Source organism: Vigna radiata, chromosome 3 (assembly GCF_000741045.1).
Source record: "Vigna radiata var. radiata cultivar VC1973A chromosome 3, Vradiata_ver6, whole genome shotgun sequence".
NCBI lineage: Eukaryota > Viridiplantae > Streptophyta > Magnoliopsida > Fabales > Fabaceae > Vigna > Vigna radiata.
Window position 1 is genome coordinate 12,680,767 of NC_028353.1, and position 15,022 is coordinate 12,695,788.

Here is a 15,022-nt window from a genome sequence, read left to right on the forward strand (position 1 = left end):
CCTGTTTTGCCAAAACTCAAGGAGGATTTAACCAAGGATCCTCCTCCTTTTGAGGTGTAATACCAGTTTCCAAAGTGCCCACTAGTTGCATTCCTTTTGAGGTGGAAGCTATGGCACAGGACCTTATGAACAGAGATGAGGCTTGGCTTAAATGACAATTCATGCTAATCTTCTTTGCAAACTTTCCGAGATCAAATTAGGTGATTGGGTGTATCTAAAAGTTCAACCACAGAGACAGAGTTCTATGTTTAATAAGTTTCATCCCAGACTTTCAACACGTTATTATGGACCTGACCATATTCAGTGCAAGTTTCTCTACCTCTAGCATTGTAAGGAACTACAAAAGTGTTCATCCGGGCTTATATTCAAGGGAGACGCACGATCACTAAAGATGTTGCACCAGTACAATAGGTGTTAGTGCAATGGAAGGTAAAAACAGGAAAAACATCTCAGGAATCCACATGGAAAGATTTGTCTACTATTCAAATTGATTGACAACAAGCAAATATAGCATGTTGACAATAGGACAGAATTGCAGGTTTATTATAGGAGGAGGTTTTAGAACAATAACTAAGAATACAGTTGTAAGGTAGTTTTTACAGCTTAGTGTTTACTAGAAGTTAGGACGTCTTTTTATAGGAAGTTTAGGGGGAAAGGGGGGTAGTTTTTGCGGACAATTGACTTTTGTAACTGGATTAATCCTTTTGTATCTCTTGTTGTATCAATTGATGAAATTAGATAAGTTTAGGTTTTCTTTTCTTTGTTTTATCTGAAAATAGTATTGATTCCTAAAAGAGGCAATGATCAAATGTTGTACCGTGTGTAATACTTTCCGCATGTTTTCATCACGAAAGCATGCTTTTACTTCTGAACAAACTACAATTAATCTTCAGTGACCCTTTTGTTGTATGCTATGTGCAAGGTAGGATGTAAATATTTGTTGCATAATGTGCTACAGGGCATTTCACTCTTAATCATAGAATTATTTATGCTGCAAATGTGTATGTTTAACTTGAGTTCAATTTATCACCTGCAGCAATCCAAAAAGGGTGGTGTTGAGTTATATATAAATATTCTTCAAGACTTTATAAACCATTATGTGTTTGTGGGATTTATGTAGAAAGACATCTGTTACCCAAGAAAAGTTGTAATAGTCTCAAAATGTGTTTGGTGAGGATGGATGGTGAATAACAAATTGTCTAGAGACTAAGTCAAGAAAACGAAAAGGAACTTCTTCAGATGATAAAAGGGTCTTCATGTTTACATTGCAAAATCTAAACGACTTTCGAAATAAAAGTTTTAGAACGCATAAAATATAGAATATATTTTCTGGAATAGATTTCCAAAACAAACTTTCCAGAACACATATCACCTTCATATTTATAACTTAATTTTAATCTGACTTTAAACTATTTTTGAAACATAAGGTTTAGTTTACAGAACTGGTTTTAAAATCAGTTTTAGAATTCTAAAAAAATTGTAAAGTCAGCTGCCAGCGAAATCCAATTTTGTTCACAGAGCAGTTTAAAAACTGATATGAAATTAGTTGGTCAAAAGACAAACTAAAAAGTTTTAAAAAGAATGAAAGTTTCAAAATCTAATCCACATATTTTGTTTGATTTTATACAAAACCAAAACCAAGTACACCTCCAATAATAAGTCCCACTTGGAAGCTCATTCAAGGAAGATTATGTAACAAAACGAAAAGCCTACTGCCATTGTAGTTCCTCTTCAGCATAATATATTAGCAGCATTCCATCCCCATACTTGCCACCAAGTTTTTGTTTCAATGACAGTACCTTGTTCCAAAGATGCCTTCAGGCCAAGTGTTATACAAAATGGATTGAGAATATATTATGCATGTCATCAGGCAATAACAAAATTACAATTGACCAAAAAGGAAAAGAATTACTTTTCACATTTTGCTTCCTCTGCTGGCTACCTACGCTGTTTTCCCTTCAAGGCCCAATTTTGATGTTAGCCAAGCACAAACCTCATCCATCTCTTCAGGAATTGTGTAGTGTCCGAGCCTTTTTAATATGTAGAACCAAAAGAAATTAGCATGGGATAAAGAAGATTCTTATAAAAAAATTAGGACGAAATTTATCACAGGGATTTTCATTTATTACCCATTATAAGCTTTAAAAGTTACATCCCCAAATCCAGTTGAATTTAAGCACTCCGATGACTTCTCACCAAACTTATAGGGAACAACATCATCACCTGAGAATATAAATACAAATGTTATTCATTCCACAATTCAAAGTTTAATTACCTAGCAATAGCATTTATGTTGGCCAAAACGAGCTTAATTTCGAACTATAAAATGATTGTATGGATTTTACCGTACTAAATACATAGGAAATTTTATTCAACTTTGAGTAACAGTCTTAAACATTAACCAATGGTAATTATTAACGGAACATATAAATAATAAGGGGTGTCTGCCTGGATATACATTAAATAAAGAAATGTTTTTGCAGCATTTTGCAAAAGCATGAATTTTGAAATCAAAGAAAATAGCAAATCACCTACTTAGGTGACCCACTTCTCGACCAACTTACTTTGTGATTAGAACAGCTTGTCATGAAAATTATTTAGACCAAATTCTATTTTATGAAAATCTAAGTAAAACCTAACAGAACTTGCATCATTTTTATCACAACGCTGGTGCTATGTGTACATGCAGGTGATTTGCTATTTCATAGTTTAACACGATATCTAGTGCCCCTTGGCACAATGGACCCACAGTTTCTGGAGGAGGGTTTTCTTTTTTGCACCCTTTTGTGTTCCAATGACCTCTATTCACTCCAACCACCACAAGGCCAAGATCACCCAACACCAATCTACAGAACCATCCAACATGCTGGCCAAAAGCAGTGACTTAAACCCGGAGATTTTAGAAGAAATAGGGATGTTGATGTGCTAAGTCAGTAGACATACCAATGGATCCAAACATAAAACTTGTACCTCACCGAATTAGTTTATTTAAACCCAAGGAGATACAGACAGTTATTCGGTAACCTAAATTATCTCACATCACTCGTCCAGACATTGAGTTAATCATTTTTTTTAACTTTTCTTCTCAAGAGGATTGGGATGCAATCATATGGCTTCTAGCATATGTTAAGAATACTCTTGGCAAAGACCTTATTTAAGAAGGCAAGGGGAGTACTCAAATCGTTGTGTACTCTAATGCTGGTTGGGTATTCCCACCCAGTGTTGGCCATTCCGCTTCAGGATATTGTGTTCTTGTTGGGAGTAATTTAATATCTTGGAAAAATAATAAACAAAATGTCATCAAATACAAAATCTGAATTCAAGGTAATGGCTTCAGACACCTGCAAGCTCACATGGCTAAAACAAATTCTCAAATAACTTAAATTTGAAGAAAATTCTGAAATGCATATTATATGTGACAATCAAGCAGCATTATGCATTGCTTAAAATCATGAATTTTATGAAAAACCAAAGAAAAGTTGGAATTTGGGGATAGCAGCATTAAATTTCTCAACTTTAGTGAACAGTTGGTAGACATATTCTAAGTCTCTAAGACCAAAGATCAATCACATCTCTAGAATGATGAGCAAATAAGACTTATATACTCTAGCTTGAGGAAGAGTGTTACAATTCAAGGAATGAGGATCACATCTTTATAATTATAGATATCAAGATCATATCTTTGTAATTAGAAACATCAAGATCATGTGTGTGTTATTGTTATTATCATTACGGAAGTTTAATCTAGTATCATATATTTATTATTAGAGAATATCAATTTTTCTTTATTTATTGTATTGATTTCATTCAAATTATTCTTGTTGTCACATAAATACACGATTTCAAACTTAATGCTTCACTTTTTTCTTATAGTTTAACAATTTCCATTATATTAGATTTTTAATCGAGCCTCCACTTGTAATTTATCTTTCCACTTAATGGAGATCTACATAGACTATATAAGTGCAAATTTCATCTTGTAAATAAGTTTTATGAAACTAAGATATGGTTAAAGTCCACTTTCTACAATGACATTGGTGTCGATTCGAACCACGGTTGTTGGATCTATCATGTTGTTGGGTCTATCTTGCTATTGCTATTAAATCACCTATAAATATTTAATCTCACATTTAAAATGTCTCATCCTCACAGCAAGGAAGTGTGTTGAAGATTCTAGTTTTCGACTAGAGATATAACCAAATTATAATATAGGTACAAACCTCATCATGTATCTGCTTTTGTAGTGTTTAGTCAAAATTAAAATCTACTTTATAAGACCACTTGTTTCATAAAAAGAGTATATTTTTTTTATTTTTGATAGATTTACCTTTTCCATGACACAGTAAAACAGGAAAGGATTGAGCACGCCTTCTAGCTTCATCTATCCCTTGTAACCTGTTGCTCAAGGTCCTATGCGAAGAATAGAAATATAGCAATTTCATTAAGTAATATAGAAAGCAGAGGGAAGGGGGGTTGAATCGAAGTAACATAAGAAGTTAAAATATTGTCTGAAGACCAGACTTTGAGCATGGAAGCCAGCCACTTAAACCAACAGCTGCACTTAGGTTGGCAGGATAAGCAGTCCCATTTCCATATTTCCCAGCAGTAAAGCAGGACGCGGAGTACAGGGCAGTAGCAGCTCCCATGCTGAACCCTCCCACACCAAGCTTAACTGTCATACAATATCAGACTACAAATTATTATAACTCAATAATTCGTGTCCTGTGATTGAAAAGAACTATACAACCAAGAAACGTAAAAACAGTAAAAGTTATGCATAATTAATTCAAAATTCCCTTCATTTAACAGCATCTGAAATTGAGGATTTACACCATTGACGTTGGCAACTCCAGGAACATTTTAGAAATTTAACAATATAGACCAAAATTATCACATAATAACAAGCAAATTTTACCAATGCTCACTGATAAACCATGAATGGTTATGAATAAAAAAGGTAAGAGAATTATCAGCTTCTCTGTTTTCTTTTTGGAGGTATCCTTGACCTCAAATCTGAGGAATTTACTATACTCATATCAGAGGCTGGCAATATTGGCTCTTTGACCCATTCATATTTCTTCCAAATAGATAGCTAATTGGGATATGTGGCTAACAACCACGTATATGCATAATTAAATGGTAAGTAGAACACCTGGTAGATCTCAAAATAAGTTATGCGGATCAAATTTGCATATTTTTTTCCTTCACATTCAAAAACTGATGTTTACTGACATGAGATCTCAAAGGCATGCAACTTTACAATATCAATATGGTGTCGGTATAAGGTTCACAAGCTTACATTTAGTAAATGGTTTTCAAATGTTCAATAGAAAGCAGGCAAAAAATCAATCATTTAACCAAATAAGCTAACCAAATATGAACTTATTGTACTAAAGTATGCAAAATGTTCTTAAGCTTTTATTTACTGTAATATACTTGTGTCTATTTCTTTATTCTTTTCTACCTTTTGGTATGCAAGTTTATGCAAGATATCTTTGACAAATCAAAGACAATTTATTTTCTTCTTAAGTAATAAAAAGACATTCATAAAAAGAAATGTGCAAAAGTTCAATTGTTAAGTTCTAACTTTTATAATAATCTAGCATGAAAATAAGCTTTATGTCAGCGAACATGGCATAACCATACTCAAACTAAAGGAAGCTACATGGAACATAAATTAGATAAAAATGTTGACAGAGAAACCCAGTTTCTGCAGGCTCCGTAGACAACAAATTTGCAACATGCGCAGCTGAAGCATCCAATCCTTCAAGATCATCGGGAGCATCTTCTGAAATCTCTCCAACATCAAACCCTAAGAGATACGAAATTTATAGATAAGAAACTTATCAAGACCAATTTAAGGTTATTACAAGATTTAAAACCCAAAGTGCTCTCTGCCCTCAAATGCACTTCTATGCTCCATGTGACAACTTCAATATTGCAGCACATAAGTCTGCTTATAATACATTAACTATAGAGGTTGATTGTCCTTCTAAGGACCTAAAAAATATAAAACTTACATGCAGTAGATGGAAAGCCACCAAAAATAGATATTGGCCGAGTAGGAGCAGTTGGACATATCCATTTAATCTGCATCATACATTTAAACAATGATCTTTTAAATTGCTATTAAGATGATCATACATATCCCAAGAATATAAAACAAGGCATAAGCAAAATGCGTTCCCCTATTGACAGTTAAAAGTTCTGTGTACTTACATTTGTAATAGGAAGGGTCTCTAGAAGCTGGGACCAACTGCATACGGAAAGCACAAAATGAGTTTTGTTCTCCAAGTCAAAACTCGTTATTGAAATTAAAACAATGCTAAAACATCAAAGTAAGTCGACATTATAACAGTTAACCCTATTCTTTCCCTTTTTCAGTAGCATGTGCCACTCTTATGAATCCCCATTCTATGATAGGGCCCAGAATTTAGAAAATGAGAACCAAAAGATACGAGCACCGAGTGTTGAATCACTATTTGACTCCTAAGAACCAAGATAACACTTCAAAGAAAGGTCTCAATTTTATATATCAAAAGGTTGTTTTACACGAGTAGAAACATTTCTATTTATGGGAGAAGTCACCCTCACATGCATATGCTAATATAAGTGAAATGAAAACCAAAGTCGTAATCTAGACGGTTTTATCTAGTATTGGTCCTGAGATGAAGAGGGAAATTTGAATGTTAAAATTCAAATTCCAACCTTAATTCCCACCTCTATGGTGTTTACCAGAAGCTCCTGAGTATAAATAGTAACAGTTCTCAGTGAGATGACATACAACAAATTGAATTAAATAAAAGGGGTTACAAATTGAAAAAAAAAAAAAAAAACAAAAACCCTGAACCAGTAAAAGCAGTTAACAAATTAAACAGACAAGATTCATGAGTACTAAAAGTATGCCTGTTATTGTGTTTGTCAGCTATCGTAAAGCTACATTTTGGGTGTATATACCTAAACCTAAGAGTTGAGTGTTATAGGATATAAGTTTTCCCTGTAATGTACTCGCTGATTTGATATCACATCCAAACTCAAGTTGACACCACCTTCAACAGGTTCTCTCTGTTCCAACTTTCGGTCCTTTGATGATTCCAACTTCTAACTCCAACCCAAATGAAAACCAGTCTAACATTATTCCACCACCTCTCCTTACATACCAACGCAGGACACAGAGCTCCACCCACCCTTCCTAAAGTCTCATTATTTAGATCCTTCTCCAACAACTTCCTATGCCATGGATCCTTCTCCATCAACTCTTTCACATGACTCCGCTTCAAATTGGCCTATAGTTCTAAGGAAAGATATTTTGTCTAGACGTAATCCATGTCCTACTTATAATTTTGGGAGTTATCATCATCGATTTCCATCATGTTCTTCTACGGTCATACTTCTTTTGGAAAATGTGTTTCTGTCTACCACCACAATTCCTAAAACTATTAATGAGACACTTAATCATCCTAGATAGCAACAAGTCATAATTGATGAAATGCATGCTCTTTCAAGCAATGGCACATGGGAATTTGTTTCTCTTTCCTCTGAAAAGAAGACGGTTGGTTGCATATAGGTCTATAAGAGTTGGTCCTACTAGGAAAGTTGATAGTCTTAAAGCTCAATCGGTATGGACTTGACTATTGTCATACTTTTCCTATAATGGCCAAGATCAACACACTCAGGCTTTTCCCTACAATATTCGCCATAGGTTACTTCACCAACTTAACATTAAAAATGTTTTCTATCATGATGATCCTGAGGAGGAAATTTACATAGCTCAAGGGGAATAAACAATGACTGAAAAATTAAAAGAGCATAGAAATATATCTCCTAACCACAAATTAATTTTCATGTGTGTGTGCATGTATAAATTTGGAATAGAGCAATGGGAAATGTCATGTCACCTGGAGCCATTATCCCCGAGGCCATGCAACCAAACTATAGTTGCTTGGTGTTTCCCTTTAGGCCTGACAACATAGGTTCTTCCAAACTCAAATGCTCTTCCAGCAGATCTACCACCTAAGATAGATCCACAATAAAGAATGAGTAATCACCAAAAGAAAACAAGATGGCATATCAATTGTGCTCCCTAAATCCACCAAAGTTAAACCCATATTAATCCATCTTCAGAACTGCGAGATGCCCGATAGAATTCAATAAATTACACCCTGAAGTAGCAGGCATACTATAAAGAAGATACTTACCAACAGAACCAAGTGATGGCGCAGCAAAGCTCATTTTAGCCTCTATAAAAAAACACCTAATGATCAGTCCTAGGGCTGCAATAAACAAACATTGAAAATTTGACATCAATACAAAAATCTCAGTTAAGTGGACAAGAGCAGTAATGATAACAAGTCCAGAGCAAATGAAGATCCAGCATCACATAAACATAAAAGATATATAACTATCAGAATATTTAAGAATTCAATAATTAAGTATCTTAATTTGAAGCAGAAGTTGTATTTCAAGTCTTCACAAACCTAAGAAATACACACAAAGGTACTGTTAGAAATCCCATGCCAACTAAAAATGTGGTAAAATTATAGTATATAAGTGGGTACATATTGCAAGCCAATTTTATCTGGTAGAATTAAACCTAAATCCACTTTCAAAGAGGTATACACCAATATGGCAAGCTATCAAGTTGAGTCAAATACTAAACTGGTTTACATTATCCAAATTTCTCAAATGTTGAAATTACAACAGTAGAAGAACATGAGAACATCAAATTTAAAAGACAATAATGTGTTAGCAAACATTATTGCTTATAGGAGGTTTGTACTGTTTTAAATCATTGAAAAGGAAGGAACCAGATAAGACTTCATTTTCAAAACCAGTAAAATGAAACTCTGAGTAACACAAGAAAAACAGGTATTACAATGTCTGGGAAAACTGAAGTAGAGAAGGGAATCAGAGCTTTTGATGGGTTGACTTTCTCTGTTCACTAGGACTGCAAAACATTAAACCAAACAAACAACAAAAGAACACTATTATTCAATACAAAAAACACACAAGATAAAAAACAAATGGTTCCCAATCTGGTGCTTAAAATGTGTTCAAAGAAGTCCGAAAAGTTCAAGAGATTTTAAAAAAAATATTATACAAAAGAAACCATACTAATGCGAGTATATACTAATTTGTGCTCTGACCTCAATGTTAGAACTAGGTCAAATTTAAACAAGGATCCAAAACACCCCAGAGAACCTATACAAAACCCCAAAAAAGAACAAAATAAAATTTGCCAGTAAATCTCATCAAAGATTATATCAAGGAGAATCATGGCTTGAAATAAAATCAATAAATCCGCATTCCACTACATACAAATCACCAGCCACAATTCCGAAGCAGAACACACAAAACAAAACAAAAGAAAAAAGAAAAGAAACTCAAGCTACACAATTAATTTTAAAGTAAAAGAAAAAAAGAAAATGCACAAACCTCTGTTGAGAAGTGATTGTATTGCAAAAACATAAAAAAAAAAAAAATGCTAAGACGAACAACTCTAGTTATAGAAAAACCAACCTCTGTTGTTGATGTCGCGTAACACCTGATACCAAAAAAATGACAGCTTTGTGTTGATTTGGTTGTCTCCTTGTTTTTAACTTTCTTATTTTCCTCTTCTTCCATATAAATGATAAATTATTATAAACAATAAAAAAATAAAAATAAAAAATAAAACACACACCACTTACTGTGAACTTTTCTAATGTATTATGAATTTAATTAAATTTTGTAATATACACGTAAGTTGACTCATCAGTGCACAGTGACCGTTGGATGTAAATCAATGATGGATATGTGAGTGCCACGTATTGTTGACTCGGATAGGCAACAACTATAGTGGAGTGTGTCAGAAGACGCTGCACGGTTCAATTGGTAGGAGATCGGAAATCCCGTGTGGTCCAGATCTACCCTTTTTGCTTTGACAGCAAGATATGCCACAAAAATATTTAAAACAAAATAAATTATTTATGTGATTTCTTTTGTCAGTACCATAAAAAATATTATTTCAATATTATAAAAATATTGTAATATATATGTTTTTCTTCATTCTTACTTTTGAGGTAGAGTACTCCAAACAGGTTTTAAAATCCAATCAGCAATAGTTTTAAAAGAAAGACTTTTTTTTGATTGTGTTTCCAAAACAAAACGTGATTAACTAGTTGGGTAATAATTGTTGGAAGTTTGCGTCGATTAGAAATAAGACTAGTTTATAATATATAAATGGAGTGCATACCTCATCTTACAAACCGGTTTTGTGAGGTTAAATTAGACCTAGAAACCACTTCTAACAATGAGTCAATCTAGAAAAGATTGGTATATATTTTTCATTTGGCATGATAGGGACACCAATCTTTAATTTTAACGGGTGATTTGGAAGTTTGTATCCAACAAATTATATAAAAATCTGGAAAAAAATGTATATTAGTATTTAAGTGTAAGTTGAGACGGCCAAATGAAACAATATAAAAAAGAACAACCTATTTTAAGATTTTATGTTAAAATTTATGTTATATTTTCTTATGCGATTCATTATATATTAATTTATTTATTTAAAATAAATAAATTATGTTATATTTATTTATAAAGTATATATGCTTAAATATTTTTTTTCTCTATTTTTGTTAACGTAGAATATATTTTTTTCAAATGTTTTATATAGTTTCAATTTTTATAATTTATATTTAATTTATTTTTTTTTTCATGATATATATGGTCGTGCGCACAATTTTCATCTGTGAATTTACTTCTTCAAAAAAAATTATTATATCACTTTCGTCTTCAAAAAAATGAAAATAAAATAAAAAAACAGCCAAATACAAGGATTTTATTAATATGAAAAAGAAAATTATTATAAAAAGTTGACAAGAGTAAAATTACAAATTTATTAAAAAGCTAAAGACAAAATTTCCTGACCATAACTACTTCTTCCAACAACCACTGTGTACAAAGTAAGTGAGTTAATCCTATAATAAATTAATCTCACACACAGCAAGATAAAGATTTAATATATATATATATATATTACAATAAATCTGTTTTAAGTATTTAGTATTTAATTTATAATATATTAAAGTTTTATATATATTTTTTAAATTGTGATATTTATGTGTTCTTAATTTTTTAATATGTGTTTTTTTTATTATTTCGTTTTTAATATTTTTTTATTATTTATTATACTAGTTAAATTTGTAGGTGTTATATTTTATCTAGTATTTAACTTTTTGTTTTTAAATTATTTTATTTGTTATTAAGTTTTTAATTTTTTATATGTGTTAAGTTTTTATGTTTTATTTAATTTTGAATAATTTTTTTGTTTTTTTATGTAGTATTTAGTTTATAATAAAAAATTTGTTATTTTGTATTTATTACATAAGTTTTCTTATGTGTTAATTTTTTAACTTTTGATTTAATTTATAATATCTTTGTATTTGGTAATTTTTATTTAAATTTTAAAATATTTTATCATTTATTATTTGTTATTTATTACTTCATTTGTGATATGTAATAATGATTTTAGAATTTAATTTAATTAATAATATGTTAAATTTTTGTAATTTAAATATCATTGATATTAATTTTTCTTGTTTATTTAAGTTTTAATTTATGTCGTAATGTTTGTAATATATGTTTTTTTATTTATTATATAAAGTTTAATATGTTAAGGTGTTTTTTAAGTAGTTAAATTTTAGTATGTTAATGTATATTGTAGGTTTTATTTGATATTATAAGATGGATAATTATCTATTTGAATTAGTTGATTCTGAAATAAATTTGACTTTGGTGTTAGACTTTTGTTCTTTTGTAAATAAAGTGACTGAGTGTAATTAAACAAATAGGTTTTCAACTTATCAAATATTTTATTCATGTGACGATTTAATTGATTGGATTCGAAATATTGCATTCCACCTTTGGCTTTATAATCGTCATTATAAGATCTGACACAACTACGGGCGAAGTTGGAAGAAATTAAGACATTTGTTTTGTTAGGTTGTGAAAGGAATGAAAAATATAGGAAGTATAAACCAAATGATCAACTTAGTGTGTCCGGCACAAGAAAATGTGAGTCTCCATTTAGGTTGAGGGGTAAACCTAAAGGAGAGGGTTGGGTCTTAACTGTTATGTGTGGTTATCACAACCATGAATTAACACAAAGTTTGGTTGGTCATCATTTCGCTGGGAGGTTAAATGTTGATGAACACTCAATTCTTATTGACATGACTAAGAATCAAATAAAACCCTTAAATATTCTTTTGACTCTCAAAGAACATAATAATGATAATTCACAACTATAAAGCAAATATATATCGCAAGGTACACATACAAACGATCTTTGGGAGGGTCAATAACTAAAAAGTAACAATTGATGATGATGTTAGATAGAGATAAATATATCCAGTGGAGTAGATATTTGGACGATTTTGACGTGGTTAGTGACCTGTTTTGGACACATCCCGATTCAGTGCACTTATTAAATTCGTTTAACATAGTTTTTTTTATGGATACCACGTACAAGACGAACACGTATCGTCATCCCTTGCTTGAGATAGTTGGGATCACATTAACTGGTTTGACATTCACAACTACCTTTACATTGATTTCAAGTGAAAGTCAAGATAATTTCACCTAGGCATTGGAAAAGTTTAAAGAATTATTTATAAATAATTATAACATAAAATATAATATTTAAATACACACAAATAAATATATAACAAATTATTCATTTCAAACATATTAAAAATAAAATATAAAATCATTAATTAATAAATAATCAATAAAAAAAAAACAATAAAACCATTAATTAACAAAATCAATAAAATATACAAATAACAAACAAAGAAAAAAGTTTTAACAACTTTAAATAAATAAATAATAAACAGTACGTAAATTAATTTTAAATATTACGCAAGTTACAAATTGAAAATAATTTAATAAAATTAAAATAATTACATAATATATAATATTTAAATAAATTCAATTAAATATATATCAATTTATTTATTTCAAACATATTTTAAAATATTACAATATATAAATACATAATAAAACTTAAAAACTAAACAAATTAAAATTAAAATCAATTAACATATGCGTATCTCCAAATACGATAAGGGTTTCTGCAGCGTTTGAACTTTGATGACACCGTAACCGGCGTTTGAACGCCGACGAAGCCTTAACTATAATTCGAACTTGAGTTAAGGCCTCCGAGCCTCGATTCACATCTTTAAACCACAAATCCATCCATCCACAAACAACGATTCCATTCCATTTTTACGGTTCAGTCATATACTTCAATCTAATTTTTAGTGCAATTCATATATACATGCAACAACATTAGAAACGATAATGAATAGAAAGAGAGAAAGAAAGACCAACTTGCACAAATCAAAGTCGTGGAAAGGAAGTCCGAACACCACTGAAAACGACGATGACCAACACTAAACCAACCAACACATACCCTAGGACAGATGACCGCGACCCACAAAGATGTTGAAGGACTTCAAAATGCAGAGACCGAGTTCACAATGGAAACCATGAGAGAGTTGCGCGATAAAATGTAATCACGAAAGAACTCCCATGACAATGATAATTAAGGAAAAACTTTTTTTAACAACACCTTTTTAACAACTTTTTTACAACGCATACGTGACAGCTTATGATTGGTTCGTTTTAAATATTTTTTAAACATAAATTCAAATAGACCAATAAAATAATGACACGTGTCCCGTTGTCAAAAAAATTGTCAAAAAAATATTGTCAAAATATCATTGTCTCAATGATAAATAGGTGTTGCATTATAAATCCAATAAAACATTAAAGATAGTTTGACACAGATAACTTTATTTACATTCATATAATACGTATGGATCCCACCATTTTAAATAGAAATTAAAGGTAAAAAAATACTTTTGGAATAAAAAATTGAAAGATCCCGTGTCATTTAAATATAAATGACAGGTGCGTGTCAACGTAGGAGGACTCCCAATAAAAAGGTAGAACTCGCCTAGTAACTTACATAATCCTTGTTAGCTAATGTGATATTTGATAATTTAATTATTTTTTCTTAACAATTTATATTTTATAATGTTTTTCTCACATATTCTGTATGGCAGAGATGTTAGAATTATAGGATAGAGTTAAAAAAAAAAAGGAGAGGATAATTTGGACTTCTATCCATTTTTAAAAATGAAAAACAACTTTTTCAAATTTATTGAACAATACGAGTGAAAATTATATTTATAAACAAGAATAAGTCTAAAATAATTTTACCAAATGTATGATTTGAATAATTTTAATCAATTAAAAATGTTTAAATATGTGATTAAAGTCAAATGTTTAATTTTAGATTTTAAGTAATTTTAACAGATCACAACACTTTAATGGATTAAAAAAGATTTCTTAGATTTTTTAACAAAACTAAAAACATTGTAACATTAAATCATATTTTAATTTATTAAAACAAACTTTGAATCATAAATAGTTCTCTAAATCCTTAACAATCTTATGATAAAATAAAAGCAATGAAAACTTACAATAAAAAAACATGAAAAAGAAAACATAAGAACTTTAGATCAATGTCCAAAGCTCTCCTCAACTAATCTTAACTTGGAATCTTCATCTTTCCCATCTTTATTACAACTTGTTTCACTTATTCCAAATGTTTAATTCTGCTCATTGAACATTCAAACATGGTTAGAATAATCAAATACAAATTAATTGCCTGAAGTTCATAATATCATCAAAGAGAAACTAATTTATATTGCTTATTAATCACCGGATATTGATAACTCTTTTTACATAAGCTTTGACCCAAAAAAGCATTTTAACTTTAGATGGGATGAAAATGATTTATTCTAATTTAGATTACAATTTTTTAGTCAAATCTAATCCGTATTAGGTAAGTTTTGATCAAATCCATGAGAAAGTCTAAGAGTTGACTTACTCATTAAAGTTCCAATACTGTCTGTTTCATAGATCAAAATTTCAATGAAAAAACCAAATAGTTCTCAAAATTTTATTCCTA

At 30.6% G+C, this 15,022-nt stretch overlaps 1 protein-coding gene across 6 annotated transcripts; it reads right to left on the minus strand.

The window, feature by feature from the left end:
- Positions 1-1,582: 1,582 nt before the first annotated feature.
- Positions 1,583-9,642, minus strand: LOC106757888 (acyl-protein thioesterase 1). 6 transcript variants are annotated; one of them, XM_014640739.2, is made up of 11 exons: positions 9,520-9,642; positions 8,199-8,273; positions 7,899-8,013; positions 6,220-6,256; positions 6,021-6,090; positions 5,708-5,812; positions 4,522-4,672; positions 4,328-4,410; positions 2,130-2,223; positions 1,913-2,030; positions 1,583-1,799 (listed from the first exon to the last, which is right to left on the minus strand). In XM_014640739.2, the coding sequence occupies exons 2-10, from the start codon at positions 8,230-8,232 to the stop codon at positions 1,943-1,945; spliced, it is 777 nt and encodes a 258-aa protein (XP_014496225.1). In that variant the 5' UTR covers positions 8,233-8,273; positions 9,520-9,642; the 3' UTR covers positions 1,583-1,799; positions 1,913-1,942. The 6 variants fall into 6 exon arrangements, with proteins under 6 accessions (XP_014496225.1, XP_014496224.1, XP_014496220.1 ...); XM_014640738.2 differs by having other exon boundaries at positions 1,583-1,815; XM_014640734.2 differs by adding an exon at positions 8,876-8,947 and having other exon boundaries at positions 1,583-2,030; positions 9,520-9,594.
- Between the last annotated feature and the right edge of the window lie 5,380 nt (positions 9,643-15,022).

Bases quoted from the DNA above. Each gene is read 5' to 3' on its own strand.
- LOC106757888 (XM_014640739.2), bottom strand. From the start codon at position 8,232: ATGAGCTTTGCTGCGCCATCACTTGGTTCTGTTG. The intron at 8,014-8,198 runs GTAAGTATCTTC...GATCTATCTTAG, and splicing joins GCCATCACTTGGTTCTGTTG to GTGGTAGATCTGCTGGAAGA. The intron at 6,257-7,898 runs GTGACATGACAT...TTCCGTATGCAG, and splicing joins CTCGGGGATAATGGCTCCAG to TTGGTCCCAGCTTCTAGAGA.